This window comes from Acomys minous, assembly GCF_964271855.1.
Source record: "Acomys minous genome assembly, chromosome: 14".
NCBI lineage: Eukaryota > Metazoa > Chordata > Mammalia > Rodentia > Muridae > Acomys > Acomys minous.
Window position 1 is genome coordinate 21,070,067 of NC_140496.1, and position 27,201 is coordinate 21,097,267.

Here is a 27,201-nt window from a genome sequence, read left to right on the forward strand (position 1 = left end):
ACATGGTGGCTCACAACCATCTAAACCATCTAAAGCCCTTTTCCGGTGTGCAGGTGTACTCATATACATAAAATAAATAAATAAGTAAATAAGCAAGCCAGAAGAGGACATCAGAGCTCCTTAAACTAGAGTTTACAGATGATTGTGACCCACCATGCAAGTGTAGGAAACCAAACCAGGGCCCTCTACAAAAGCAGCAAGTGCTCAAAACTCCCGAGCACTCTTTGCAGCACAGCAGGTAACAATAAAGAATGACATGTCCAAACATTGAGACCGTCGTGCTTACTAATTATACTATCTTTGTTTTGTTGTTTTTGTATCTGTCCATGTAGCTCTGAATGTCCTTGAAACAGCAGAGAAATCTACCTGTCTCTGCCTCCCAAGTGCTGAGATTAAGGCGTGCCATGCTGCCATACTCAGCTTGTAACATGCTGTGAGCCCTGCTATTGGGTTCAGAGTATGCTCATAGGATTTTTTAGTTTGATTCGGTCAGTAAGTTGTTTGGTTTTCTTTTACAGAAGTGGACCATAGAAGAAAGCGAGTGGGTGAAGGCTGGCGTGCAGAAATATGGGGAAGGAAACTGGGTTGCCATTTCTAAGAGTTACCCCTTTATTAACCGAACAGCTGTGATGATTAAAGACCGCTGGCGGACCATGAAAAAACTTGGCATGAACTGAAAAGGGCGTTCATTTCCACAGGATTCATAAGAGCATGGTTCTGAACAGTAGTCCCTGATGCTGTGATCTCTCTCAGAAGCTGGACTGAGATGAGAATTGTGGGCCACCTCTTTCTGTACAAGGAGGTCCCCAGGACACTCCTTCACTGTTACTGGAGATCATGGAGCTAAGAAGCAAAGCCAGGTCTACCCCATGTCTGCGGCAGAGGCGACAGGCACACAGTTTGTACAGTGCCGGAATGTCATTAGCATTTCCCTTTAGTGGTTTGCTTCAATTTGAATCCCCAGTAATTCATAGAACCTTCTAAGAAATGATGGAATCCATTAGGAGCCCCTATGACCCCGTGACCTGTTATAACCAACAATGTGAGCGTTATCTGGAATGAACATAATCCTCGTGGAGTTTTGCCCTCTGACTCAAGTGCAAAGGAACTCCGTGTGTTGAGCCCAGATGAGAGATGTTTGGTCCTTGTGGAATCAGAGTCCTTTTAAAACTGTCCAGCCGACGTCACCATCACCCTGGACCTGCCTGCCTTGGCACCACTGTTAATGGGTGCTGAGCTACACAGCAGGTCCACTCTCCACACTGCTCATGTGGCTGGACAAGTGTGGTTTTGGGTAAAATGGTGACTGTAGATAAGCTTAGTCCCTACCCCTCCCCACCCCCTTCTCAGAGCCCTTCCTTATGCTGGACTTCTGAAGCTTCAAGGTGAGTTGTTGACCACAATGCCTAACCCACCCTCTGTGAAATGGTTGCTCCCACATTTTCCTGTCGTGCTTTGTTCATGCCTTGCGCCGAAATCTGACATGTTCTTCTTTTGTACCTTCTTGTGCTTGCTGTCTCTCAGACACCCTTAAAGACTCTTTTTAGCAAACAAAACAAAATTCAGTAAAGTGTTTTCTGTAATCTTTTTTAAGATTTGAGAATGACTTGTTCCTACTTGTAGCACTCTTCATTAAAGTCTTGCTTCTCTCAAGGTTCCCCAGCTCTTCAATTGCAGTGCAGCGTGATGCAGATGGGGCCGCAGGACTTTAACACCAGCTTTGTAGTTCTCGGATGCCCTGCCACACATGCTCAGTTTGTCCCTTTATCTAGGGACTGAAGAACCCCTGCTTTCTCTCTACTGAATGAGGGAAGGGCAAGTTTAGAGACGTGTGGAAGTTTTAGCACCTGTCAGCCACACCTGCCATGCGCTGCTCCTGCATGGGAGGGAGGTGAGCCCCGGAGCTGCAGCTCCTTGTAGCCTCCCTGCAGCCCTGACTAGAGCTCTGCTTTCTTGCCCTCAGATCCCATGAGCAGAAGGCTCCTTCTAGGAAGGAGGGTGAGACTGATGAATTAAAGAGGCAAAAACCCTAGTTGGCGTTTGCCGTGTTTCCCCAGGGCTCCCGAAACAAGCATGCTTTGCTTCCTACTGAACTGTAGAATTCTCTACAGATGCTGCTTGTAACGTAAGTGATGTTACGACGGTGCTGGTGGTGGGACCTGACTGGGAGCTATCTGTGACCCTGTGGGAACGGCAGCCCCAGGTTCCCTACCTTAAAAACTGCCCTAGAACAACCAGGCCTCCCAGGGGTTGAGACTGCACTGTCCGGCTTTATCAGAACTGAAAGTTATCTACTGTGATGCTTGGAGCCAGTGGGGATGAACTCTGAGAAACTCGTATTTAAAGATACCAGTACATCTGGATGTGGTGTAGCACACTTGTCATCCCAGCACTCAGAGAGGCAGAGGCAGGCGGATCTCTGAGTTAAAGGCCAGCCTGGTCTACAAAGCAAGTCCAGAATAGCCACGGCTACACAGATACCAAATACAAACTTAGTTTTTTCTTTTAATCTCTCTCTCTCTTCCTTTTTTTTTTTTTAAAGATTTATTATGTATACAGTGCTCTGCCTGCGTGTGCACCTGCCAGCTGGAAGAGGGCACCAGATCTCAGTATAGATGGTTGTAAGCCACCATGTGGTTGCTGGGAATTGAACTCAGGACCTTTGGAAGAACAGGCAGTGTTCTTAACCTCTGAGCCCCTGGTTTGGTTTTTGAAAACAGGATTTCTTCATGTAGCCCTGACGGTCCTGGAACTTGCTGTATAGACCAGGCTGGCCTGGAACTCTCAGCGATATGCCACCAGGTCCCAGCTCTGTTAATTGGTTTTGGGTTTTTTGGGGGGCGGGGGTTGGTTGGGTTGGTTTGCTTTTTTGAGACAAGGTTTCTCTGTAAACAGCCCTGGCTGTTCTGGAACTTGCTTTGTAGACCAGACTGGCTGGCATCAACCTCACAAGGAGATCCGCCTGCCACTGCCTCCCAAGTGCTGGAATTAAAGATGTGCGCCACCATCCCCAGCTCTGTTAGTTGTTTTTAAAAGATTTATTCGTTAATTTTCTGTTGCTGTAAAACACCATGACAAAGGCAACGTGTAGAAGAGTTTCTTTGGCTTACAATTCTAGAGGGCTACGGAATCCATCTGGCAGGAAGGTATTGCAGCAGGCAGTGAGCATTCATCTTGCACCGCAAGCATAGAGCAGAGGCAGAGGCAGGCCAGCCTGGTATGCAAAGTGAGTTACAGGCTAGAGAGGCCCAGTCTCAAAAACTTAATTGTGTTGTGCTTTTCTCTAGGCCACAAAATCTGTTGGCCAGGTGCTGCCCTAGTGTTGAATAAACAGGAAGTGGCACCTAGCATTGGCTGTGAGAGACCTTATCCCAGGCAGCTTTTGTCAGTGTGCACAATGGCTATAAATTAACTTGCCACATATTTAATCTACAAGAGGCAAGAACTGAGAAAACAGCACAAAGAATGGATGGAAACCTCTCATGATAAAGTACTTTTCTAGGACCCATTAACTAGATCTGGCAAGCTACTTTCTTGAGGTGAAAGCAAAACCTTTCTGTAAGCCAGCGGGGAGGAGGGTGGTACGTGGCACCTGTATTGCAGAATATCTTCCATGGCCATGACGTTGGTCCTAACTGCGCCTTGTGTGCGTTAATGGTTAGCCAGATGCTTGTTGGACCTCCCTTCCACAGGGCTATGAGCAGCTCACCTGCAGGAGGACCCACAGAAGGCAGCATGTCCCCCTTGCTCCTTGTGGCAGGGCTTGTGGCTCTGAGCCTGGTGACTTCCAAGAGCCAGGAGACTGAGCCCCAGCTTGGCTCTGAGAACCAGCCACTCTTGCGTGGAGCTGACCGACATGACTTTGCCATCGTGATCCATCCAGGAGACACAGAATGTTTCTGGCAATTTGCTGACCAGATGGGTTACTTCTACTTCAGCTATGAGGTGTGTGTAGGCCTCTGGCCATAGATGTTGTTAAGTGATAAAGCCAAAGTCTGGTTATCTGTGATGCCGAGACCTTCCCGATGCCTCCCGAGTGCTGGAATTAAAGGCGTGCGCCACCACTCCCGGCTTTCATAATATATTTCTAATGAAACCATTTCAGTTAATGGAGTGGGAGCAATGTCAACTCTCCTGCTTTTGTTAGTCCTAGCAAACTGCACACTATCCAACTCAGTTTGTCTACTGCTTCTTTTTGGAAGGTATTTATGCCTTGGGCAAGTATACCCAAAGGGGCTTATGCCACCAAGAATTCTAAGCTTAATATTAAAACTGTAGGTCCTTACGTTTGTTCTTTTTAGGCTGTGGGTACTCTTGGGGAAGACAGAGTCTCATGTAGCCCAGATACTGGTCTCAAATTTGAGATACAGCCAAGGATGACTCTGAGCTGAAGATCTTGCCTCTACCTTCCAAATGCTAAGACTGCAGGTGCACACCAGCATCCCCTAGTTGACGGGGCATGGGGCTGAAAGCCAGTACTTTGTGCACACCTGGCAAGTGCTCTACCAACTGAGTTGTGGCCTTGTCCTCCTCTGTTCTTACCTTAGAAACCCTCTTGAGACAAGATCTCAATACATAGGCCTCACTGGGTCAGAACTTGAAAGGTCTGTGTTCTTCACAAAGCGTGTGCCATGGCTGGGCCATCGCACCTGTAATCCCAGCACTCGGGAGGCAGAGGTAGGTGGATCGCTGGGAGTTCGAGGCCAGCCTGGTCTACAAAGCAAGTCCAGGACAGCCGAGGCTATACAGAGAGACCCTGTCTCAAAACAAAAAACAACAAAACTAAAGTGTGTGCCATTACACCCAGCCATGACTTTTTCATTTTGATTTACATAGTAGTAAACTATATTGCTTGGACTGTATTGCTACAGAACTGTAACTTGGTATCTATTTTAAATTAACTTAGCAGTCTGTTTTTGTTTTTGTTTTTGAAGACAGGGTTATTCTGTGTAGCCCTGGCTATCCTGGAACTTACTCTAGACCAGGCTGGCTTTGAACTCAGAGATCTGCCTGCCTCTGCCTCCCATAATGCTGGGATTACAGGTGTGCACTACCACAGTCTGGCAAGTTACCAGTCTTTTACAGTCTGTGTTGTATTAGACCAGAGTTACTTTTGAGCTTACTGTGGACAAAGTGTCCATGGAGTGCTGCTTGCTTTGGCCAGGGGACTCTCAAGCAGCAAACATCCCAGGGAGCTTAACCATATGCCACTGATCCATACCTGTGTGGTGGGAGACCTGCCTTCTTCCTCAGCAGGGGAACTGTTAGCATTTGACGTGACTCTATCCTACGTTCTGTATGTGACACTGCGGAACGCTCAGCATTGATGTGGTACCCTGCAGCACTGTTATGGTGGCAACTAAAAAGCCACGTTAGTTCTGAGCATCCAGAAGAGGCCTGGGTGGGTGCTACTGTGAGAGCTGCTGCTGACTGTGAGTCGGTCAGTCTTACCACCTTGCTGGTGTTTGAGTGATAAAGAAGGGACCTTTCTCTCTCTCTCTTTGTTAATGGTGATGGAAGGTTCAACGCACTCTCGGGATGTCAAATGACCGCCACATTGCTGCCACTGCACATACCCCGCAGGGTTTCCTTATTGACACTTCCCAGGATGTTCGGGGCCAGATTAACTTCGCTACACAAGAGACAGGTGTGTATTCATCTCCAGGGCTGTGATAATCATAAATTTCTATGAAATTGAGAAATAAGGGCCTGTCGGTGGTGGTGTTTGCCTTTAATCCCAGCACTAGAGAGGCAGGGTTAAGTGGATCTCTGATTTCGAGGCCAGCCTGGTCTATAGAGTGAGTTCCAGGACAGCCGGGGTTACACAGAGAAACCCTGTCTCAAACAAACAAAACAAGGGCTGGAGAGATGGCTCAGAGGTTAAGAGCGTTGGCTGCGCTTCCAGAGGATTCAGGTTTAATTCCCAGGCACTTCATGGCAGCTCAGCGCTGTCTGTAACTTCAGCTGTAGGAGTTCCAGCACCTACACACAGATAGATACACAAGCAGGCAAAAATGCACAAATAAAACAGCAGCAACAACAAAAAGAAACAGAAATAAGAAGTAAATACACAGAGACGAATACAGTAGGAAGAGCATTGGGGCGTCAACAAACACCAAAACCAGTGTTTCCAGGGACAGCTGGGCATCAAGTGCTAGTCCAATGGCAGCTTGAGCAAAGCTGCAAGGTGAGAGCTGCCACTCCAGGAGCTCCAATTTACCCAGCTCTCCAGCTGACTGGATTCTGGCAAAGCCACTAGAGGAGACATTTGTGATATAGACTTACAATTACAGTGAAGGAGGTTCAAGACCATCCTGGGCTAAATGAGATCCTGTTTCAGAACAGAACCAAAAGCCGGGCACGGTGGCACACATGTGGAATCCCAGCACTCAGCGAGGCAGAGGCAGATCTCTGTGAGTTCAAGGCCAGCCTGTTCTACAAAGTGAGTCAGGACAGCCAGAGCTATACAGAGAAACCCTGTCTCGGAAACAAAACCAAGAAGAACAACAAACTATAAAACAATCCCATCTGATACATCTGTAGAGTAGCATTTCCATCCTCAGAACGGGATGTCTACACTCTAGCAAGCTGCCGCTGCCAGGCACTCAGGTAAAACCTGTGGGCCGCTCCAGTCTTGCCTGCTGTCTTTACTTGTCAAACTGCCAGACAAGATGAAACTCTGCAGTAGAGGCAGCAGAGCAGCCTGCACCCGGTAGCACAAGATAGGCATTCCGTACAGAAGGATGCTGAACACCTTCAGCCCCGTATGTCAAGTAGTGGCTTTCACTGTACCTTTTAGTTCTGTTTGCCCCACACATGCAAAGGAAGGTGGCACTGGTTCAAAGGGCCCTTAGAGAAAGGCCAGGGCTAGAAAGATGGGGTGGCAAGCTGCTTCAGTAGGTGAACGTATTTCCACTAGTACTAGAGACCTGGCACACACATGGCAGAGGGAGAGAACATATCCCCTCACACTGTCCTCTGAAGTCCACGTGCGCCCTGGCACACACGTGTGAAGAGAAAGGGAGGTGGGAGAACTTTAAATTTTTGTTTTGTTTTTTTGGTTTTCCAGACAGGGTCTCTCTGTGTAGCCTTGGCTGTCCTGGACTCACTTTGTAGACCAGGCTGGCCTCGAACTCAGCGATCCACCTGCCTCTGCCTCCTGAGTGCGAGAACTTTAAATTTTTAATGTCAAAATACATTGTATAGGGGCCGGCCATGGTGGCACATGCCTTTAATCCCAGCACTTGGGAGGCAGAGGCAGGCAGATCTCTGAGTTTGAGGCCAGCCTGGTCTATAGAGTGAGTTCTGGGACAGCCAGAGCTGTTACATAGAAAAACTCTGTGTCAAAAATCCAAAAACTAAATAATAAAATTAAAAAAGAAAGAAACTCCAACTTTCAGTCATTAAGCAGAACACGTTGTAGGGAATTAATCCAGTTGTGACAGTTTTGTCCTTTTTTTTTTAGGTTTTCAGTTTGTTTTGTGCTAAACATTAATGGCATACGCCAGTACTGCCTGGGAATTTTTTCTAGTTCCAAATTCAAGATGTCACCCTCCAGTTCTAATAATCTACAAAAACCAAGCAAACACACCATGCTTTCAACTTCAATACATAACTGGGTTGGCGCTCAGGTGCTAGAGTAACGATTGGGGTTTTTTTTGTTGTTTGGTTTTCCTTTTTTTCTTTCTTTCTTTGCTTTTTTGGCTTTTCGAGACAGGGTTTCTCTCTGTAGCCTTGGCTGTCCTGGACTCATTTTATAGACCACACTGGCCTCGAACTCACAGAGATCCGCCTGCCTCTACTTCCCTAGTGCTGGGATTTAAGGTGTGTTCCACCACACCCAGTTTTGTTTGTTTGGTTTTTCAAGACATGATTTCTCTGTTATCTTGGCTGTCCTGGACTTGCTTTGTAGAGCAGGCTGGCCTCGAACTCACAGTGATCTGCCTGCCTCTACCTCCCTGAGTTCTGGTGGCACTCGCCTTTAATCCCAGCCAACCTGATCCAGGACAGCCAGGGCTACACAGAGAAACCCTGTCTCGAAACACCAAAATTAGTAACAACAATAATAACAACTGGATAACAGCTGTGTCTAGGGGAGCTGTAAGCCAGGGCGGGGCACGGAGGAAGATGTGGTAATGAGATGCAGGAGTTCCCACAGGTTTCTATCAGCTTTGTCTAAAGAACGAGCACAATCGCTTCAGTTCCATCCAAGTGTATCTCAACTTCGGGGTCTTCTATGAGGGGCGTGAGATGGATCATAAGCAGAATCAAAGGAAACAGCTGAACGATACTCTGGATGCCATCGAGGTACTGGGGTTGGTGTTGCTGAGGGTGGAGCCTGAGTGAGGGAGGAGGAGTGATAGAAGAGCTGAGCTCGTCATCATGCGGCACGGAGCGCCCTCTTGGGGCCAAGGCCCGGCCATACAATGGCTAACAGGTCCGTCTAGCCCTCTGCCTGTTTGTAACATGCATTCACAAAGTTGTGCAGCTTCGCTTAGTACCTGAAGCAGAACAGTCTGTCCCCAAGGGAAACTATCAATCCCCGACTGCCCCGCCCCCTGCCCGGTCCCTCCAGCATCTCCCAATCCTAGAATCACTGTTGTACTGTCCCTATATGTTTTCTCTTGGAATCATACATGTGGACTTACATGGTAGCTGCTTTCACAATGCGTAGGTTTTGTTTGTTCGAGACAAGGTCTTACTATGTAGCCTTGGCTGGCCCGAATTCGTTATGTTGACCAAGCTGGCCTTGAACTCACAGAGATCCACCTGTCTGCCTTTTGAGAGCGGAGATTAAAGGCCACCATGCTCGGCGTGATTTTTTTTTGTTTTCCCTAGATGGTTTCTCTGTGTAGCCCTGGACATCCTGGAACTCGCTTGGTAGACCAGGTTGGCTTCAAACACACAGAGATCCCCTGACGCTATTTTTTTAAAACAGGGTCTTGCAGCAGGGCGTGGTGGTGCACGCCTTTAATCCCAGCAGTCGGAAGGCAGAGGCAGAGGCAGAGGCAGCCTGGTCTACAAAGGGAGTTCAGGACATCCAAGGCTACACAGAGAAACCCTGTCTCAAAATACAAAAGACAAAACAAAAAAACCAACAAACAAGCAAACGGGGTATTGTTTTTTAAGTTACATGTATTATCAGTATTATCTGTAGGCCTGGCTAGCAATCAATCAAGACACAGACACTTGTTATATTTTAAAATAGCCTTAGTTAACCTGAGGCAGGGCAGATATCAATCCTCTAAACTACTTTCCGCAGTAAGGCCTCAGGCATGGGATCCCTGCCTCAATCCCATGCCATCTGCTTATAATAACTTCTATCAAGCTACCTCCCATCCATGATCCCAAATACTTGCTCATGTTCTTCATCTGGGCCGGATTCTCCATCCACGCCGGCCATGTGCTTCTCCTCCATCTAACCCATGGCGGCCTTCCTCTCTTCCCTTCAGGTCTCTCTCCTTCCTCATGGCGGTCCTTCTTCCCAGAATTCCTCTCTCTCTCTCTCTCTCTCTCTCTCTCTCTCTCTCTCCTAGCTTCACCTATCTCCTGCCCTGCCCAGGTGGGATGGCTTTTTATTAAGCAAAAGTTGGGTCACAGAGACAGCAAGCAGTCATTAGCATCAAAATACATCAGCTCATCATTCCCCCGCCCCCTGCCCCCCCCCACACACACACAACAGGGTCTTACACTCTGCAGCTCAGACTGGCCTTGACTTTGTAGCAACCTTCCCGCCTCAGCTTGAGTGCTGAGGTCACATGGCCACTACTTCTACTGTATACAGTGTGCTCGTGCCCTGCTGGCTGGTCCTTGGTTCTTTTTTATAGTTGAACATCCTACTGTGAGTGCAGTTTTAATGATCCACTCACCAGCTGACTGCATTCGAGTTTCTACCTTTTGGCTACCAGTGCTGCTGGCAATACTTGCAGACAAGCTTTGCGATGAACCTGGTGGTTTCCCACAGTGGCTAAAGCCTTTCCACAGCTATGAAGATTCTAATTTCAATCCATCCCAATGGGTGTGAAGTAGTGTCTCCTACTTTGAGTTACATTTAAGTATTCTTGTTATTGGAAAAGCCAATAAATTGCTATATAAATAAAATTTGCAATAAAAGCATAAAAATGAAGGGCTGGTTCTGCAGTTGAGAGCACTCTCCTCAGCCGGGTGTGGTGGCACACGCCTTTAATCCCAGCACTCAGGAGGCAGAGGCAGGTGGATCGCTGTGAGTTCGAGGCCAGCCTGGTCTACAAAGTGAGTCCGGGACAGCCAAGGCTACACAGACACCCTGTCTTGGAAAAAAAACAAAAAACAAGCAAACAAACCATAAACCAAATTAAATATATATTTCTTTCTTTCTTTTTATTTATGACAAATATTCCTGATATTTTCTGGCCAAAAGTTCTTTGAGACAATTCCATCAGCCTTAGCCAATGGGAGAATAGAATTATCTGATTTGCCCATATTGCAATCTAGATTTTCTAGAATGCTCTGATAGTGGCTTAAACGTGTAACCTCAATGGAGTAGATGAGGAATTCAGAGTCTTCCCTGGCTACACACTGAGCTACTTTAGGAAGAGTGTTCACCTAGAATGTGCAAGGCTGTTGTGTTTAGGGTGCTGGGAGTTTTGTGGATACTGGGCTATGGTTACTACTGAGGTCCATCCAAGCGCCCACCCACACCTCCCAACTACTCTTTTCAAATACAACCAAAGTACCATTTATTATCAACTGTTATGGCACTGTGTGACTCAGAATCATGGGTGACATGACTTAGCAACTTAGCTCAGTGCAGGGAGACCCAAACGGCAGCCAGAGCAGCTCTCCTTCTTCCCACAGGACAGTACGCAGAAGGTGCAGAGCAATGTTTTCCACATGTGGCGCTTCTACAACTTTGCCAGGATGAGGAAGGTGGCTGACTTTTTCCTTCTCCAGTCCAACTGCGCCTATGTGAACTGGTGGTCCGCAGCCCAGAGCCTCACCATTGTCATCTCTGGGCTCCTCCAGCTCCACTTCTTGAAACGTCTTTTCACTGCCTCAGCTGCTGATGCAAAGAAGCCCAGATGCTAACGTATAGCATCTTTGTCAAAGCTGTGACCAAATCAGCTTTATAAAGTTGTGGGGGGAAATCAACCTAAATCCTTTTTCTTTTGTGTTCATCAATAAAGGCAAATAGCAATGATGAAAAGTGAGTTCCGATGCAGATTATTCTAAAATATGTATTAAGTGCTTAAACTAAAATACCACTTTTTGGCCAGGTGGCGGTGGTGGCACAAGCCTTTAATCCCAGCACTCTGGAGGCAGAGGCAGGTGGATCTCTGTGAGTTCAAGGCCAGCTTGGTCTACACAGTGATTCCAGAACAGGCAGGGCTACACACAGAGAAACCCTGTCTAGAAAAACTAAAAACAGAACAAAACAAACAAAACCCTACCAACCAACCAAAACAACCCAAAACCAAACACCATCTTTTAGGGCTGGAGAGATGGCTCAGAGGTTAAGAGCACTGCCTACTCTTCCCTGGATTTTTTTTTTTTTTAAATCCAGCCCCCCCCCCCCTAAAAAAAAAACCCACTAAAAACCACCATTTGTTTTGAGACAGGGTTTCAATATATAGCTTTGATGGGCCTACAACTTGCTGGGTTTTTTTGTTTGTTTGTTTGTTTGTTTTTGGGGGGGGGACAGGGTTTCTCTGTGTTAGCCTTGGCCATCCTGGACTCACTTTGTAGACCAGGCTGGCCTCGAACAGCGATCCGCCCGCCTCTGCCTCCTGAGTGCTGGGATTAAAGGCCTGCACCACCACGCCTGGCTTACAACTTGCTGTTTTGACCTAGCTGGCCTCAAACTCACAGATTCATTTGCCTTTGCCTCCCCACTACTGGCAAGGTATGTACCATAATCCTCAGCCTAAAGTACTGTTCTTTATATAGCTGTCTCTTAATCTTCACTAATTCCACTTCAGTTAATAGAGCACCCTAGAAGGGGTCCTGAGGTTGGCTCACGTGACAGTAACTGCTTTGGCTCTGAACCCTAGCACCACATAAGTCACAGTGGTGGCCTGAACTCCAGCAGTCGGCCTCAGCCAGTTCAAGATCACATCTCAAAATAAATTAGAAAACTCTGAAGGAAGAGTTGAAAACAATGAGACAAGGTCAATTTGATAGTTTTTTAAGAAAAAAGATTATACAGTACTCTGCTTGGAAGTGAGCCTGCAGGCCAGAAGACGGCACCAGATCTCATTATAGATGGTTGTGAGCTGGGATCAAAGGCTTGTGCTGTTACCACACTGAGTTAACATACATCTTTTTGTTTGTTTGATTTTTGAGACAGGGTTTCTCTGTAGCCTTGGCTGTCTTGGACGTGCTTTGTAGAACAGGCTGGCCTCGAACTCAGTGATCCGCCTCCCTCTGTGATTAAAGGCGAGCACCACTACGCCCGGTATAATATACATATTTAACTCCAGTTCCAGGGAAATCAAGATCCTCTTCAGGCCTCCATGTCATGGTACACACATACATGTAGACAAAACATACACACACACACACGAAATACAAACTTAAAAAAAAAATTTTTTTTTTCAGCTGGGGGTGGTGACACACACCTTTAATCCCAGCACTTGCAAAGTAGAGACAGGTGGATCTCTGTGAGTTCAAGGCCAGCCTGGTCTACAGAGTGAGTCCAGGACAGCCAAGGCTACACAGAGAAACCCTGTCTCAAAAAAACAAACAAACAAAAACCCAACTCCCCTTCTCCCCCTCCAAAAAGCCCATTTCACACCCATTTGCCAGATCCCATGCTGGATGCTTTACAATCATTACATTGATGATTAGAGGTCTTTCAGTTTTGTGGGGTTTGGATTTGTTTTTTGAGCTGACCAGGATCTGCTAATGTATACCAGGCTGGCTGCCTTCAAACCCAGAGCCCCATCTGCCTCTGCCTCCCCAGTGCTGGGATTAAAGGCATGCGCTACTGTACTAGCAGTTTCTTTCTTTTTTTTTTTTTCCTTCCCCTTTTAACAAACAAAATAAACCAGGCACTGGTGGTGTACTGTAATCCCTGCACTTAGGAGGCAGAGGCAGGTAGATCTCTGTGAGTTCAAGGCCAGCCTGGTCTACAAAGTGAGGACAGTATAGACAGAGCTATACAAGAGCAACCTTTTCTCGAAAGGAAAAAGAAAAGAAAAATGAAGCTTGTCTGTGCAGAGTACTTTGTCCAGTACCACACAGCTAGCAAGGGGCAGAATTGAGGCTTGACACACCACACACCACTTACCACAAAGACAGCTGAGTTGCATCTATTGTTTTTATTAAATTCCATCTGTAAAACCACAGGCATGGCCTATGATCCTTATAAACCTGTTTCCATCTTAAATGATATTAATAAAAATAGAAAGTCCACTGTGCTATCAGGAGCCTAGAAAACAGTGTTATCACAGATAACAATAAATTACCATCCTCAGTGCAGTAAGTTTCTCAGAACAAGTCTTCTGGTTCAAATAAAGACGACGCAGACACAGAATAGAAACTCTATTTCCTCACACAAACATTTGGCAGGGTTTTGTTTAGGATTTTTGTTTGTTTGTTTTTTTCAAGACGGGGTTTCTGTGTGCAGTCCTGGCTGGCTATCTTGGACTTTTGTAGACTAGGTTGGCCTTGAGCTCATAAGAGATCCACCTGCCTCTGCTTGGGATTAAAGGGGGGCACCCAGCCTTTGTTTTAGGTTTTTGAGAAAGAAGTCTCACTATGTAGCCCAGGCTAGCCTTGAACTTGCCAAGTTGTTAGAGGGCCTTACACTTGTGATCCACCTGCTTTTGCCTCTAGTGGGCCTGAAACCCTGTTTCTGGGCCATTTCTGTTGAGTAAGAATCCAACCGGCACATCTCAGGGTTATCCAAACTTAACAGGATGATGTCTGCACACACAGGAACGAAAGCTAAGTCCTCGCACACAGCAAAATGTTCTTAGGATGGCCACCTAAGTCAATGTCTCTTCATGTCGGATGTATTCTCCAATGTCCGCTTGATGAAACACCACAATTGCCATGGGGTCCACTTTTCTGCAGTCTTGGGTAGACTTTGCAGCTACTCCAAAACCCTGGAATTGAACGAACAGACACTAGTTCACCCACTTACAAAAAAGAAAAAGGAAACCAACACTACGCTAAAACAGCTGTCTCTTTGAGGAGATTTAACGGGCGCTAGGAAGCTAAGTCTCACAGACTAAAACTGCATCCTTTTCAGCAGGCACTTGGAATCTGGGCTGGCCACCCCTCCACTTACGAGAGGAACGTCTGCCATGGAGTAAACCACTACGCCCTGGTACTGACAAGTGTTTTCAGTGATTCGGCCCAGACCAGACTTCAACACGTGGTTTCCATACAAGAAGGACTGCTCTGCTCCAGGCTTTATCCACACTTTATACTGGAAGAGAGACAAAAGTGCTAGTTATAGCCCTGTAGGTAGGTTAGAAGCCGCTTCTGTGTTTAAGGGGAGACAGGCAGCATGTCCCTTTAAATTGTTTTGACTCTGATCTTTTGAGCTTTCACCATGGAGTTCCTTTCTCAATTCTTCTTCTTCTTTTTTTTTTTTGGTTTTTCTGTGTAGCCTTGGCTGTCCTGGACTGGCTTTGTAGACCGGGCTGGCCTCGAACTCACAGCGCTCTGTCTGCCTCTGCCTCCCGAGTGCACCACCGCGCCCAGCCCTCCCTCAGTTCTTACCTCAACACGACAAGCAATTTACTTAGCAGACAGTTGAACATTTTTTCTGGACCCCAGGATCATCCTTATTTACCACAGCCACCTGTATCTCCTTGCTAACATCCAGGTGACACTGTGACGGCCTCTCTGTTTCCCTGCGACTCCATGGCACACTCAGGCCCATCTCTACCTAAGCATGGCCAGGCAGCAATACCTGCAAACATCTCCTTGTGCTGACACTGTCAGAAACGTGATGGAGAGATGATGGCTCAGCAGTTAAGCGCACTGCCTGCTCCTCCGGAGGACCTGAGTTCAATTCCCAGCACCCACAGGATGCCTCCCCACCATCGGGAGTGAGATCCGATGTCCTCTTCTGGCCGGCAGGTGGACATGCAGGCAGAGCAGCCACACAGACAAACAGTTGCAATTCTGACCTGGCCCTCATCCTTGACTTCATCCCCGAGGGCAAAACGGAGACCTCGGGCCCCACATACCTTGGCATAGGGTGCAAGGTAATCGAGAGCTGTAACGTGCAACCGGAACTTGTGGGTCTTGGTAAACTTTCCGAAACACGTCCCCAGTGACACCAGCTTATCCCCGGAGATGTTGGCGGCCAGCTTCAGGATCATTTCACTGCAGGGGCGGGGGAGGAAGGCACCTGGTGACGGCCACTGCCGGCCACAAGCCTCCCGCCCTGTAACAGGGTGAGCACCAAGCGCCACCTCACCTCACATAGTACACTCGGTCGTTGTGCAGCCGGAAACAGTAGGTGCCGTCCGGCCTGTCCACCAGGAGCTGTAGATTCTCCCCGATGCTGAGGGCAAAAAAGAAGAATGGACGCCGCGCCGGAACCGTCCCGCTCCAGTGCTCCGTCCCCATTCCCCGCACGCCCGTCCCTCATCCGCCTCTCAGGTTCTTACTATTTCGCAATCTTCTCAAACATTACCCGGGTCTCTTCTTCAGTCAAAGGCCTCATTTTCCCCGCTACCTTGGCTCCCGGGAACCTCGTGTCTAGAGCCGGAAGCGGAAGACACCTTATCTCCACTCCCCCTTCTGGCAACATCAAAGCGCGCCTCTCTATCCCAATTCTACGTGTTCTTTGTGCTCGCGCCACCTACCTTGGAGGACCTTTGCGGCCAGGAAGCTGGTTAGGTGAGAAACCATAGAGACAGGAAATGCTTCCCAACTGTTTCCGGTTCCAGGCGCCAACCCAGCGCCCTCACAAGGCCTGGGGAGGAAGTGACGGTGCTGTGGGAGAATGGCGGCTGCTCTCTCTCTCCAGTCCCCCACTACTGCTTCGGCTACGACGACAGCCACGGCAGCTGCGCTAGGGGAGGTGGAAGATGAAGGACTCCTGGCCTCGCTGTTCCGTGACCGCTTCCCCGAGGCCCAATGGCGTGAGAAACCTGACGTGGGCCGCTACCTCCGGGAGTTGAGCGGCTCAGGGCTGGACCGGCTGCGACGGGAGCCCGAGCGTTTGGCGGAGGAGCGGGCCCAGCTGCTGCAGCAGACGCGCGACCTGGCCTTCGCCAATTACAAGACGTTCATTCGCGGCGCCGAGTGCACCGAGCGCATCCACCGTCTCTTCGGCGACGTGGAGGCGTCGCTCGGGCACCTGCTCGACCGTTTGCCCAGCTTTCAGCAGAGCTGCAGGTGCGGCTGGGCTGATGCTCAGAGGCCCCTAGCTGTAACCGGCGCGATGCTCTAGACATTATAATAGCTGAGGCAGACGTAGAGCGCAGGGCTCTCCCCTGATCGCCTTATTAATCCACTTAAATTTCCCAGCTGCCATCTAGGTATGTATCGTCTTTACTGTTTTCCGGACGAGGAAGTCGAAGGGAAGTCACTTGTCCAAGAACACAGCTAGTAAGGGTTTCCAAGTCAGGATTGGAAGCCAGGAGCCCACCACTTACATCCTCATGGGCTGTTGTCGTAAGTAATAATAAAAAATACAGCCAGTCTTGTTGACACAAGCATGTGGTCCCAGCGCTTGAATTGCAAGGCCGTCATCCTAGTCTGAGTATTATTGAGTTCAAGGCTAGCCTGAGCTACAAGAGACTTGTACCAAGACAAACCAAACAAAAATCTAAGTAAGGCAATTCATTGGGTCCGACATAGTTAATACTATATAAATGTCAGCTTAATATATACGTGCCTTTCTAATTATGTATATACAGCGGCTCGGGCTGGAGATTCTGTGTTTCAAAACTTCCACTGATAGGAAGCTGATGAGGAAATCTTACGTGGGGATTATAGGTGGCCAAAAAGCATTTCCTCTTTGAGCTATCTTGTCTTTCTAGGTCCTCAATCTAATACCCTTATTTGTGCTGTCCAGCCGATCCAGCTGTATATGAGTCAAGTTCAGGTTTTTGTTTTGTTTTGTTTTGTTTTGTTTTTTGATATTTAAGACAGGTTTTATACCCTCTATGCCAGAGAAGAGGTTCAGGGCTTCATAAAGCCAGTTTCTGCGATTACTATAGAGAAGTGGAGAAACTTTAACTGGGAGAAGGAAGGATAAACAGCAGCATTTAACAGAAAAGAACTGAGGGGCCTCAGGACAAGAGTGTGGCTTGTAGGCTTGCTAGTGCTCCCTTAGAAAAATATTAATAGCTATTAAAAACATATATGACTCAGCACTCGGGAGGCAGAGGCAGGCAGATCGCTGTGAGTTCGAGGCCAGCCTGGTCTACAAAGTGAGTCCAGGACAGCCAAAGCTACACAGAGAAACCCTGTTTCGAAAAATCAAAACAAAAACAAAAGAAAGCATGTGAGTATTTTGCCTGCCTGTATGTCTATGTACCATACTGAGGCCAAAAAAGTTCTAGGTGGGTATGAGCCATTAGATACGTGTGTTGGGACCTGAACCTAGGTTCCTGCAAGAGCAGTGATGGCTAGCCACCTCTGCAGCCTCTGATAGCTGGCAAGGGGTTAGTTTACTTCATACATTTACTTTGTGTCAAGTCCTGTGTACTTCATACATGTCATCTGGCTGGACAGTGGTGGCCTTTAATCCTAGCATTTGGGAGGCAGAGGCAGGTGGATCTCTGTGAGTTGGAGGCTAGCCCGGTCTACAGAGAGTGTTCCAGTGCAGCCAGGGACACACAGAGAAACCCTGTCTCCAAAACAAAACAAAACAAAGTTTCCTCAAGGGCTGGAGAGATGGGTCAGCGGTTCAGAACACTAGCTGCGCTTCAGAGGTCCTGAGTTCAGTTTCCAGCACCACACGGCAGCTCACAACTGTCTTAACTCCAGTTCCAGGCGATCTGACGCCCTCTCACAGACACACATGCAGGCAAAACACCAATGCAAATAAAATAAGTAAATCATTTTTTAAAGAGTTTCCTCAAGTGTAATAGGAGATTAGGTTTGAAGAGAGGATTTTGTGTGAGGCAGAGCCTCACTGTGTGTCCTGCGGGTGTGGAGCTCATGTGTAGAACTAGATAGCCGGGAGCTCATCTCTGCCTCTGGAGGCTGGGATCAAGGGTGTCTTCCACCACGTAGCCCTGTGTGAAGATTCCAAACAGTCCAGGTAACCCATCCAGCCCAGTGTCCAGCACGTGCTTGGTAACAACTAGTGTGCAGAACAGTGAGCAAACACATTTTCATGGTTGGTTCTAGGAAGTTTGTGAAGGAAGCGGAGAAGATCAGCTCCAGTCGCCGGATGAACACCTTGACTCTGAACCGGCACACAGAGATCCTGGAGATTTTAGAGATTCCCCAGCTTATGGATACCTGCGTTCGAAACAGCTATTATGAAGAGGCCCTGGAGCTCGCAGCCTATGTACGGCGACTGGAAAGGAAATACTCGTCCATCCCTGTTATCCAGGTAGCCAGCTTGCCTAGGGGGCCCTCAAGCTGATGGGCCTGTAGTTGTTAGTTTTGTGATGGTGACTAAACTTTTAAGTAGATTCCTTTGCATATTTTGTATTAATTTCTGTCCCCCAGGTAAGACGTTCACTCACTCATTCAAAGGTCGTATTACCTATGTTTCTGACACTGACTTAAGTACTGGGAATACCATGTGGACAAAGCACTCAAGGCCATGGCTTTTATGAAGTTTCTGTTGTAGTGAATGTCTGGTAATTGGTAAATAATGCCACAGATATTGGTAAATGTCTGAATAAATAAGCCAGAGAAAGCCAGGCAGGCATGGTGGGGTATGTTTATAAACCTAGCACTCGGAAGGTAGAGACAGGAGGGTTAATCAGGAGTTCAAGGCCGTCGTTAGCTACTTAGTGACTTTGAGGCCAGCTTGCTAGGAGACTCTGTCTCAAAAATGAATGAAATGAGGGACTCGGGTAGAGGGCCGGCAGGGGGGGAGAGCGCTGCTCTGCTAGCGCTGCCAGGAAAGCCTTGGAGGACTTTGGAGCAAGACAGCTAGCTGTGCAGGCAGCTCTCTGTAACCTTCGGGTGTCAGCTTTAGAAACCACTTTACGCCTCAGTAAAGCCGTAAGTGTGCTGCCTTCCCGTGTCCAGGGTTAATTGGATGGGTTGCAAAGGACTATCTCAGTGTCAGACCTACTGTCTGTTGTCAGGGCATTGTGAATGAAGTGCGCCAGTCCATGCAACTGATGCTAAGCCAGCTGATCCAGCAGCTGAGGACCAACATCCAGCTCCCGGCCTGCCTGCGTGTTATTGGCTATCTTCGGCGCATGGATGTCTTCACTGAGGCTGAGCTGAGGGTGAAGTTCCTTCAGGCCCGGGATGCTTGGCTTCGCTCCATCCTGACTGCCATCCCTAATGATGATCCTTACTTCCATATCACAAAAACCATCGAGGCCTGCCGTGTCCACCTCTTTGATATCATCACCCAGTACCGTGCCATCTTCTCTGATGAGGACCCCTTGCTACCACCTGCCATGGGCCAGTACACTGTGAATGAGGGTGCCATCTTCCATGGCTGGGTGCTACAGAAAATCTCACAGTTCCTGCAGGTGCTAGAGACCGACCTTTACCGGGGTATCGGTGGCCGCTTGGACTCTCTGCTGGGCCAGTGCATGTATTTTGGGCTATCCTTTAGCCGGGTAGGGGCTGATTTCCGGGGCCAGTTGGCTCCTGTTTTCCAGAGGGTGGCAATCAACACTTTCCAGAAAGCAGTTGAGGAAGCAGTGGAGAAATTCCAGGATGAGATGACTTCCTACACCCTCATCTCAGCTGCAGCCATCCTGGGCAGCAGTAACATGCCTGCTGCAGTACCAGCCACACAGCCAGGGACGCTGCAGCCACCAATGGTGCTCTTAGACTTCCCACCCCTTGCCTGCTTCCTCAACAACATTTTGGTTGCTTTCAATGATCTTCGTCTCTGCTGCCCAGTGGCCCTAGCACAGGATGTGACTGGAGCCTTGGAGGATGCGCTTGCCAAGGTGAGGACTTTGTACTGTTTTGGGCTGCTCTTGGTAACAGCCACCCAGGTGATTGTGTGGAACCAGTCCATGTAACTGTGGCGCCTGCTGACTTTGGGGGGACAGTGCCGTCTTACAGGTGTTTCTGGTAGTGCACTGTTGGTGGGGATGATCCTGGAAGAAGCTATGGAGTAGAGTGCTAGTGCAGCTCACTCAGCATGCTCAGTCTGCTGTGTCATACTAGACTTAAAACAGACGTATCAGCTAGTGTGTATCTGTGAGCCAGGAATCCAGGGGCAGTGTCTGGGTCCTGTGCTCAGGGTCTCACAGGCCGTATTCAGTGTGTCAGCTGGGTCCAGGCAGCTGGAGTTAGAGCGCCTGAAGAAGCTCGTTCAGGTGTCCGGTGCCACAGGCCGCTCACAGCACGCTGGTTTCTTCTTCAAGCCAGTAGGAGAGCATCTCTCCTGTATTTTTTCATGATACTCCTCTACTGGAACTGGAACCCATGCCACAACATAACAACGTTGGGTCATAAATCCACCAGTGAAATGACACAATTGTGTCTAATGAGCACAGTGTTGAATTTGAACAAGATAGCAATGAGACATACTGTTTGAAATGAATAACCTCCTTCCCTCCCTCTCTCCCTCTCTCTCTCTTTTTCAAGGTAGGGTTTCTCTGTTTAGCCCTGGCTGTACCAGAACTCGATCTGTAAACCAGCATGGTCTCTGAAGAGCTAGCTGCCTCTGCCTCCTGAGTGCTGAGGTGACAGGGTGTGTGTCACCACCACCTGGCTTCATGCTGCAGCTTTGTGCTGTCACACATAGTCAGCAGCAGCAGATACCCTCTGTGATTGACGACATTCTTGTCCTGTAGGTAACCAAAACAATCTTGGCATTCCATCGTGCTGAGGAGGCTGCGTTCAGCAGTGGGGAGCAGGAGACCTTTGTCCAGTTCTGTATTGCCTTCCTGGAAGACCTTGTTCCTTATCTGAACCGCTGTCTTCAAGTCCTGTTTCCACCAGCTCAGATAGCCCAGACTCTAGGTAAGAGAAAAGAAAGATTTTTGTTTGTTTGTTTTTGTTTCTCAAAACAGGGTTTCTCTTGTAGCCCTGGCTATCCTGGAACTCACTCTATAGACCAGGCTGGCCTTGAACTTGAGATCTACCTGCCTCTACCCCCCTGAGTGCTGGGATTAAAGGTGTGTGCCACCAACACCCAATGATTTATTTATTTATTTTATCTTTTATTGTTGCAGGGTCTGTAGGCGCTATTTAACTCTGTTTTATTTGGGGCTCCTTATATTTCTTCCTCCTCTACCCCAATTCCTTTCTTTTTTGTAAAAAATTAATTTATTTATTATCTATACAGTGCACATTATATCACATTATAGATGGCTGTGAGCCACCATGTGGTTGCTGGGAATTGAACTCAGGACCTCTGGAAGAGCAGTCAGTGCTCTTAACCACTGAGCCATCTCTCCAGCCCACCAAATCCTTCCAATATGCCAACACCAGGTAGGAGAGAAGGAAGGTTAGACTGGAAAGGGGGCGGAGTTCTCCTTAGCTATTTCCTGCTGGCTAGGGTTGTTGGTTTCTTCAGGGCAAATCCAATCCTCATTTCAAGATATCTCCAGCTTCTTGAAAAATTGCATCAACAGCAACCAGGAGCAGCTGAGGACAGCATAAGCCTTCTTTCTTGGAGCCCCTTGTCTGTTTCTTGGCTTTGGCGTTTATTCCTTCTCCAGAGTCCTCAGAATTAAACTTTCTGCAGCTGGCAAAGAGCCCACACGAGGCAAATAGTTTGCTGCTGTGGACAATCTGAATCAGCCTCATATCTCACACCTGGGATCAAAACAAAAACACTTTTAGATTTATCCTCATAAGTGAGTTTTTTGCTGGTTTTTTGTTTGTTTGTTTGTTTTTTAAAAAGTATATTTACCTCCCCTTACCATGTACACTGATGTTCTGCCTGCATGTGTGTATGCATGTCTGTGTAAGGGTGTTAGATCCTTTGGAACTGGAGTTACAGACAGTTGTGAGCTGTCATGTGGGTGCTGAGAATTGAACCTAGGTCCTTTGGAAGAACAGCCAGTGCTCTTAACCTCAGAGCCATCTCTCCAGGCCCTACATAGTATATTTTAGTTTTCTTTTTTTTTTAAGACAAGTCTGATGTAGCCTAGGCAGATCTTACTGTATATTGGAACATGACTTTGAACTCCCCCTGGTCTGCCTGCATCAACCTCCTAAGTACTGGGATTATAGATGTTTTGCCACTAGGCTTGACAAAGAAGTAGTTTTTAAAAATATTTTTCTTCGTGGTGGACCACATTTTTAATCCCAGCACTCGGGAGGCAGAGGCAGGCGGATTGCTGTGAGTTTGAGGCCAGCATGGTCTACAAGTGAGTCTAGGATAGGCAAGGCTACACAGAGAGACCCTGTCTCGAAAAACAAAATAAAACAAAAACAATTCTCACTGGGCTTCGTGTCACAGGCCTTTAATCCCAACATTTGGGACACAGAGGCAGGTGGATTTCTGTGAGTTCCAGAACAACCTGGTTTATATAGTGAGTTCAGCACAGCCTGGGCGATACAGAGAGCCCCTCATCTCAAAAAACAGACAAAGTAATAAAACTAAAAAAGCAAGCTGGGTGGGGTGATCCATGCCTGTAATCCCAGCACTCATGGAGGCAGAAGCAGACACATCTCTGTGAGTTTGAGGCCAGCTTGGTCTACAAAGCAAATTCCAGGACAGCCAAGGATACACAGAGAACCCTGTCTCAAAATATACATGTATTTTCCCCCCTAATCCTAGATCTCTTATGGAGTGGGGTGAGGGGAGGCACAGCTCCCCTCAGGCACTGGGTCAGCAATGACCTTAGGTAAGGGTAGCTGTGCTTCCTCTGGTCTAGGCCTTTTTCTCTTGGGTGTGCCCCTGGACTCTAGTATTTCCTGTCTCCTGCCTCTGTTAACCCAGCCTTACTGTGTGGCTCCAGTTTACCTGTCTTTCCATGTTACAAAGATGCTTTTAGCCAGGCTTAGTGGCGCACATTAATCCCAGCACTTGGGAGACAGAGGCAAGCAGATTTCCATGAATCCAGCCTGATCTACATAGTGAGTTCCAGCACAGCCAGGACATAGAGAGACCTTGGGGCGGGGTGGGGGTGGGGGGCACGACACACAAACCCACAAAGTAAAGATGCTCTTGCTTTGTTGGAATATGTAGTTGCATTAGCTTTTTACTCAAGATTGTTTTTCCCCTCTGTGATCTCTGCATTGAACTTAGTAACTTTTTCTATTTCGTTTTTCCTACTGTCTGGGTCAGGCATTTCACCCTCCCAGCTCTCCAAGTACGGAAACCTTGGACATGTCAACACCAGCGTCATCCAGGAGCCTCTTGCCTTTATCCTGCCTAAGCGAGAGATGGTCTTCTCTCTAGATGACCAGGACCTAGTGCCAGAACTCGTGGCCCCAGCTCCAGAGCTTCCTGCAGAGCAGCCCAATTTGGAGCCTGTTACTTCAGCGGCCCCCGAGGGCGGGACAGAGAAGGGAGAAGCAGGGGAACCGCCAGTGGAGGGGGAGTCAGCGCCTGCCGACCCACCCAGTGAGGAGGCGTAGGCAGTGTGCCCTGTGCCCAGGCTGGGGAGCAGCCCTAAAGGTACAGCGCGGCCGGCGTCATCTGGAGAGCGAAGGCCGCCGCTTGTGTGGAGGCTGAGACTGCTTTGCGTTGGAGAACTCGGGGCACTGTGAGCACTTTAATAAAGCCAATCTACTGTTGCCACCTGGCTGCTGTCATGATGGGTGCCCGGAAGTTGCGCGGAACTACGCTTCCCGGCGAGCCTAGCGCTAGCGGGAAGACCGGACGTGGTGGTTTCGGCGCCATGGGGTTGCTGGGCGGGCTGCTGCTAGCCGCGCGGGTCCCGCTGATATGGACGCAGAGCTGCAGCTCGTCGGCCGGCCTTGACGGCCCCGCACGCACGCGCTCCTACTGGAGGTACCTAAGGCGCGCTGTGTGTGGCGCGCCGCAGCCGCCATACACGCGCGTGTGCCAGGTCGGGGACCCGGTGCTGCGCACCGTGGCGGCCCCGGTGGAACCTGCGCAGCTGGCGGGGCCCGAGCTGCAGCGGCTAGTGAGGCGGCTGGTGCAGGTGATGCGGCGGCGCCGCTGTGTGGGGCTGAGTGCGCCGCAGCTGGGGGTGCCGCTGCAAGTGATTGCGCTCGAGTTCCCGGACACGCTCTTCCGCGCCTTCTCGCCGCGCCTGCGCGAGCTGCGTCAGATGGAGCCCTTCCCGCTTCGCGTGCTGGTGAACCCCAGCCTGAGGGTGCTGGACAGCCGCTTGGTCATCTTCTCCGAGGGCTGCGAGAGTGTCGCCGGTTTTCTGGCTTGTGTGCCTCGCTTCCAGGCTGTGCAGATCTCAGGTACAGGGGACGGGGGTGGCGGGGTTCCCGTGCACTCCCCAGCCGGGGACAGCGCAAACACCGCGGGACCCGGGAGCGCACGGAACTCGGGGCTGACAGACGGGACTCTTGAAGAGCAGTGCAAAACCTCTTAGTTGGGGCGCAGGATGCCAACCGGGGAGACTCCTTAGATAACGAGTCTTGTCTATCCCCTCTCTCATAGGTAGATATATAGATTTCCATATACATGTGTCTGCACACACGATTTTCCTAGTGTATCTGTCATGGTAGGCTTGTGTAAGAAAGTGGGACCCAGCTTTACCCAGACAACAAGCCATTTTGTGTCTATCGTCCACGTTGTTTTAAGGAATATGGTTATTTGCTGCTGTGCCAAGCTGAAAAATCTCTTGATAAACAGCACCTGAGAGGTGTTGAGGATGGAAGCGCCTCAGCAAGAGGACTTGTTATCCTTGCCCTATAGTAGGGCTGGGAATCAGGCTGACTAAAAAAGTTGCCACTAGACGAAGTGGAGTCATCCTTTCTAGGAGGGCTAAGGGCTGTTGTCCACATTCACTCGTGGATGTCGCCTCTGTAGATAAGATATAAATAGGTATAGCCAAGCAGGAAATAGGGACAGGAGCACGAATTCAGCAAAGCCTCCCTCCAGCCAGCCTGTGGCTTCCTTTGCAGGACTGGACCCAAGAGGAGAGCCCGTGGTGTGGTCAGCAAGTGGGTGGACGGCCCGAATCATCCAGCACGAGATGGACCACCTGCAGGGCTGTTTGTTCATTGACAAAATGGACAGTGGGACATTTACTAACATCCACTGGATGGAGGTGAATGACTGAAGCCGCCCTCCTGCTTGAGTGAGAGTCTGGAAACCGGCATGCGGGTTAAGATGGGCACATCTTTTTGTGCTTCAACTTGGTTCCATTTGACAGTGAACAGTGGACTGCCGGTGTGTGCTGGGCTGAGATGAAGATGCTAGGCATGCTTGTCCTGAAGTCAAGCTCGAAAGAATAAGGTTACAGCAGTAGAAAAACACTGTTGGAAAGGAGTGGGCTTTTCCTGATAGCTTCATGTGGAGAAAGTGGGCAGGTAAACATTGTTAGTACAAATGGCTTCATGAGACGCACACACTTTTTGTTGTTGTTGGTTTCGGTTTGTTATTGGTGGGGCTTTGTTTTTTAAGACAGGGTTCTCTGTGTAGCCTTGGGTGTCCTGGAACTCATCCTGGGATTAAAGGTGTGTGCTACTACCTGTGTGAGACACACACAGTCTACCCTCACAGCCAATGCTTGATAATAAGGTAGTCCAAATATCTGAAAGCTTTGTTTTGGTTTTTCGAGATGGGGGTTTCTCTGTAGCCTTTGCAGTCTGTAGGCCAGGCTAGCCTCGAACTCAGAGATCTGCCTGTCCCTGCCTCCCAAGTATTGGGACTGGAAGTGTGCCACACTACAGCCTGGCTTGAAAGTTGTTTTAAAAGCAGGTAAAGTCTGGGTGTGGTGACACATCTTTAATTCCAGTACTCTGGGGGGCAGAGGCAAGCTGATGTTTGAGGCCACCCAGAGGTACATAGTGAGGTTGTCTCAAGAAAAGAAAAAGCTTAAATCAGGGAGGGATGGCTCAGCAGTTAGGGGATCTGTAAAAGTAGCTTTTATTTTCCTGGCTCAGTTGCTGTCTGGGAGGCTTAGTGCCTCCTTCTAACCTAGGCCTGGTCCTGGAAGCTTGTAGCCTATATACAGTCTAACCTAGGCCTAGAATGTGTTCAGCCTCTGGCACTTACTGCATGATAAGCTCACCCTTTCTAATCTTATTGAGCTCTGGGCTGGCTAGTTCAATTCAGCTGTTCTGGCTCAAACTCTTCTCCCAGCTGACTTAATTTGGCTTCTCTCTGGGCCTGGAACTGCTCTGTTTGGCCTCAAACTAACTCAGCAATCTAATCTTCTGGGTTCTCATTTTCTGGCTCATTCTGTCTTCACCTGAGTTCTCTCTCTACAACCCATCTCTCTATTACTGCCCTGGTAAAACTTTTCGTGTTTCTGTAAAACTGCCTCTTTAAAAAAAAAAAAAAAAAAAGATGTATTTTAGCTGAGCGTGGTGGTGCACACCTGTAATCCCAGCACTCAGGAGGCAGAGGCAGAGGCAGGCGGATCTCTGAGTTCATGGTCAGCCTGGCCTACAAAGCGAGTCTAGGACAGCCAAGGCTACACAGTGAAACCCTGTCTCGAAAAACCAAAAGATTTATGTATATGAGTGCTCTAACTGCATGTACACCTGCACGACATAAGAGGGCACTAGATCATCACAGTATAGATGGTTGTGAGCTACCATGTGGTTGCAGGGAAGATTGAACTCAGGACCTCTGGAAGAGCAGACAGTGCTCTTAACTGCTGAGCTATCTCTCCAGCCCCACTCCCCCCCCCCTTTTTTTTTGGTTTTTCAAGACAGGGTTTCTCTGTGTAGCCTTGTCTGTCCTGGACTCACTTTGTAGCCAGGCTGGCCTCGAACTCACAGCGATCCGCCTGCCTCTGCCTCCCGAGTGCTGGGATTAAAGGCGTGCACTATTGTGCGCGGCGTGTAAAACCGCCTCTTAAGTAGCTTTCCTTTCCTCTCTCGAGAGCTGGGCGTATCCTAGTCTGTCAAATCACCTCTGATTCATCACCTTTCCTGCCACTCAATTAGACATCTTTCAAACACGGTGCTTCCTCTACAAACTAACTTTACCTTCGTTTGGGATTCAAGGCATGTACCACCACTGGACTTACTAAGCTT

At 48.7% G+C, this 27,201-nt stretch overlaps 4 protein-coding genes across 11 annotated transcripts in view; 3 read left to right on the plus strand and 1 right to left on the minus strand.

The window, feature by feature from the left end:
• The window catches only part of TERF2 (telomeric repeat binding factor 2), a 29,581-nt gene extending 27,928 nt beyond the window's left edge, over nt 1-1,653 (plus strand). For all 4 annotated transcript variants that reach the window (XM_084756959.1, XM_084756962.1, XM_084756961.1 and 1 more), the window contains one exon: nt 519-1,653. In XM_084756959.1, the coding sequence (XP_084613085.1) occupies nt 519-598 (80 nt within the window). In that variant the 3' untranslated portion in view covers nt 599-1,653. The remainder of the gene's footprint in view (nt 1-518) is intronic.
• Nucleotides 1,654-1,778: 125 nt separating this feature from the next.
• On the plus strand, nt 1,779-11,176 carry TMED6 (transmembrane p24 trafficking protein 6). 2 transcript variants are annotated; one of them, XM_084756971.1, is made up of 5 exons: nt 1,779-2,125; nt 3,693-3,945; nt 5,521-5,647; nt 8,159-8,307; nt 10,837-11,176. In XM_084756971.1, the coding sequence occupies exons 1-5, from the start codon at nt 2,112-2,114 to the stop codon at nt 11,065-11,067; spliced, it is 774 nt and encodes a 257-aa protein (XP_084613097.1). In that variant the 5' UTR covers nt 1,779-2,111; the 3' UTR covers nt 11,068-11,176. The 2 variants fall into 2 exon arrangements, with proteins under 2 accessions (XP_084613097.1, XP_084613096.1); XM_084756970.1 differs by having other exon boundaries at nt 1,779-3,945.
• A 2,107-nt stretch (nt 11,177-13,283) lies between these two features.
• Nucleotides 13,284-15,764, minus strand: NIP7 (nucleolar pre-rRNA processing protein NIP7). The gene is made up of 5 exons (XM_084756972.1): nt 15,609-15,764; nt 15,416-15,502; nt 15,183-15,321; nt 14,273-14,413; nt 13,284-14,087 (listed from the first exon to the last, which is right to left on the minus strand). The coding sequence occupies exons 1-5, from the start codon at nt 15,749-15,751 to the stop codon at nt 13,968-13,970; spliced, it is 630 nt and encodes a 209-aa protein (XP_084613098.1). The 5' UTR covers nt 15,752-15,764; the 3' UTR covers nt 13,284-13,967.
• Nucleotides 15,765-15,845: 81 nt separating this feature from the next.
• COG8 (component of oligomeric golgi complex 8) lies at nt 15,846-25,563 on the plus strand. 4 transcript variants are annotated; one of them, XM_084756957.1, is made up of 6 exons: nt 15,851-16,341; nt 18,307-18,514; nt 19,224-20,051; nt 20,907-21,075; nt 23,354-23,530; nt 25,117-25,563. In XM_084756957.1, exons 1-6 carry the CDS (start codon nt 15,947-15,949, stop codon nt 25,272-25,274), a joined length of 1,935 nt encoding a protein of 644 aa, XP_084613083.1. In that variant the 5' UTR covers nt 15,851-15,946; the 3' UTR covers nt 25,275-25,563. The 4 variants fall into 4 exon arrangements, with proteins under 4 accessions (XP_084613084.1, XP_084613083.1, XP_084613081.1 ...); XM_084756955.1 differs by lacking the exon at nt 25,117-25,563 and having other exon boundaries at nt 15,854-16,341; nt 23,354-23,809; XM_084756958.1 differs by lacking the exons at nt 20,907-21,075; nt 23,354-23,530 and having other exon boundaries at nt 15,846-16,341.
• Nucleotides 25,564-27,201: the final 1,638 nt, after the last annotated feature.